General features: G+C 51.8%; 1 protein-coding gene across 2 annotated transcripts in view; it reads right to left on the bottom strand.

Moving 5' to 3' along the window:
- NUP210L (nucleoporin 210 like) overlaps nt 1-1663 on the bottom strand; it is a 125762-nt gene extending 124099 nt beyond the window's left edge. For both annotated transcript variants that reach the window (XM_008060522.1, XM_008060521.1), the window contains exon 1: nt 1391-1663. In XM_008060522.1, the coding sequence (XP_008058713.1) occupies nt 1391-1590 (200 nt within the window). In that variant the 5' untranslated portion in view covers nt 1591-1663. The remainder of the gene's footprint in view (nt 1-1390) is intronic.
- Nucleotides 1664-2086: the final 423 nt, after the last annotated feature.

The following is a 2086-nucleotide window of genomic DNA, read 5'->3' on the forward strand; positions in this document are numbered from 1 at the left end:
CTTTGGGGGGGGTTGGAGTCTCACTGTCGCCCAGGCTGGAGTACAGTGGCACTTTCACAACCGCTGCAGCCTCGGCCTGCTGGGCTCAGGTAACCCTTCTGCCTCAGCCTTCCAAGTAGTTTTAAATACAGGCATGTGCCACCACGCCTGACTACTTTTTTGGATTTATTGTAGAGATGAGGTCTCGCCAAGTTGCCCAGGCTGGTCTTGAATCCTTGGGCTCAGGCAATCCTCTCACCTCGGCCTCCCAAAGTGCTGGGACCATAGGCGTGAGCTACCACATCAAGGGGAATGAGTTTCTCCTAATCTTAGAAATGGGGCTGCTGATATCTAGGATGGAAAAGCCACCTAAATAATGAGGTATGAGTTCAACTCAAAACACCAAAGAATTTTTAATATTTTTGGATGAATGGAGGGAATAGCTTGCCTTCCTTCCTTCCTTCCTTCTAGTCTCAACCGGGCCACCACAGCCTCAACCTGCTGGGCTCCAGCGATCCTTCCGCCTCACCCTTTCAAGTAGCTGGAACTACAGGCGCGCGCTACCACGCCCGGCTAATTTTTTTGATTTATTGTAGAGATGAGGTCTCGCCTGCCCAGGCGGGTCTCGAACCCGTGGGTTCAGGCAATCCACTCACCTCAGCCTCCCAAAGGTGCGGGACTACAGGCTGAGCCACCGAGCCCGGCTTGTCCTCACACTTAAGTGGGTACCCTTGGTGCCCCAGGTGGGCAATTTCTATATTACAAGCAGATCTCATCTCCACCCATGATGAATCTTTCCATATTCCCGGAATTTTACATTTCAGGGTCTCGGGCCTCACATTCCTCATCTGTAAAATGGGAGTGACAGTACCTACTCCGTAAGACTGTAAAAAGAGAAGAGTTAACATGCAAAGCACTTATTTAACACTCAATTATTAGCTGTTGTGTTTTCAGACCTCCTTACATTGACTAGCTTACCATATTTAAGTAGCGGGGACACTGAGACCCCAAGTTTTTCTGCTCCTACAGAAATTTCCTCAGATCTGGGGAACTCCTTCTCACCCTTAGTTGTTCACATCTTAAGTTCCTCACATTGGGGAGTCATCGGTAACTGTGGCCTCCAGCACGGGCTTCCTTGTGCCCTTGAGCTGCTCCCAGTGACTCCCCTCCACAACACACAGTGTAAAGGCCAGACTCACAAGTCGAGAATTTCTCACACGTGGACCCTCACCCAACTTGATATCCCAAGTAGGGCACACTCCTCCATCCCCACTGACACCATACCCTCCTCCTCCCCAGGGTAGGCCCCTTTGCGAGTGACCACAAAGCTGTGGGGTTTTGCAGCGGGAACTGCTCTCATCCTTCCTGGACAGCGTGGGGTGCATGCCCTTGTAACCTCCCCACCCCTCACCAAGTGTAGCAGCCCCGCTGTGCCTCCAGCAGGAAGGGCACCCGGCCTGGCTCCCGGCCGAAGGGCAGCAACACCTGTGGCACGTTAAGCTTGTTGGCCAAGGCCTCAAGTACCAACAGAAGCAGCCACAGGAGACGGTGTAGAGGCCAGCAGAATAAGAGCCCGAAGCCTTGGCAACCTGGTGCCCCAGAGCCAGCCATGGCGACTATCGGGTCGCAGGTTCCCGCTCAACTACAGCCGCGCCCGCTGCCCCGTCAGCCAATCCACAGGCGTGACGTCACAGGAGGCGGGCCCTGCTGCTTGCTCAGAATTGTGGGTATTTTTAAACGCAGTCCTTCGGCAAGCCAACATCAGAGAAAATTTCGGCACCATCCCAGCTGTCTCCCTGACGGGCTTTCTAAAATATTGGACATCAGTTTTTTGTTGATAATGTCTCGCCATATTGCCCAGGCTGGTCTCAAACGCCTGGCCTCAAGTGATCCTCCCACCTTGACCTCCCAAAGTGCTGTAATTTCCGACGTGAACCACCGCGCCCGGCCAGGATTAAGGAACATGCAGAAAATCCCTCCCCCACAAAAATGACTAATCTTTCCCAGTTTAATTTCTCTTTATGTCACTCAACATGTTTGGCTCCTTAAAAAAAAAAAATTTTTTTTTTTTTGCAATAATTTCCAGTCAGCATCGGTCCATGTCTAT

This window comes from Carlito syrichta, unplaced genomic scaffold, assembly GCF_000164805.1.
Source record: "Carlito syrichta isolate Samal-C Ts95f unplaced genomic scaffold, Tarsius_syrichta-2.0.1 Scaffold304639, whole genome shotgun sequence".
Classification (NCBI taxonomy): domain Eukaryota; kingdom Metazoa; phylum Chordata; class Mammalia; order Primates; family Tarsiidae; genus Carlito; species Carlito syrichta.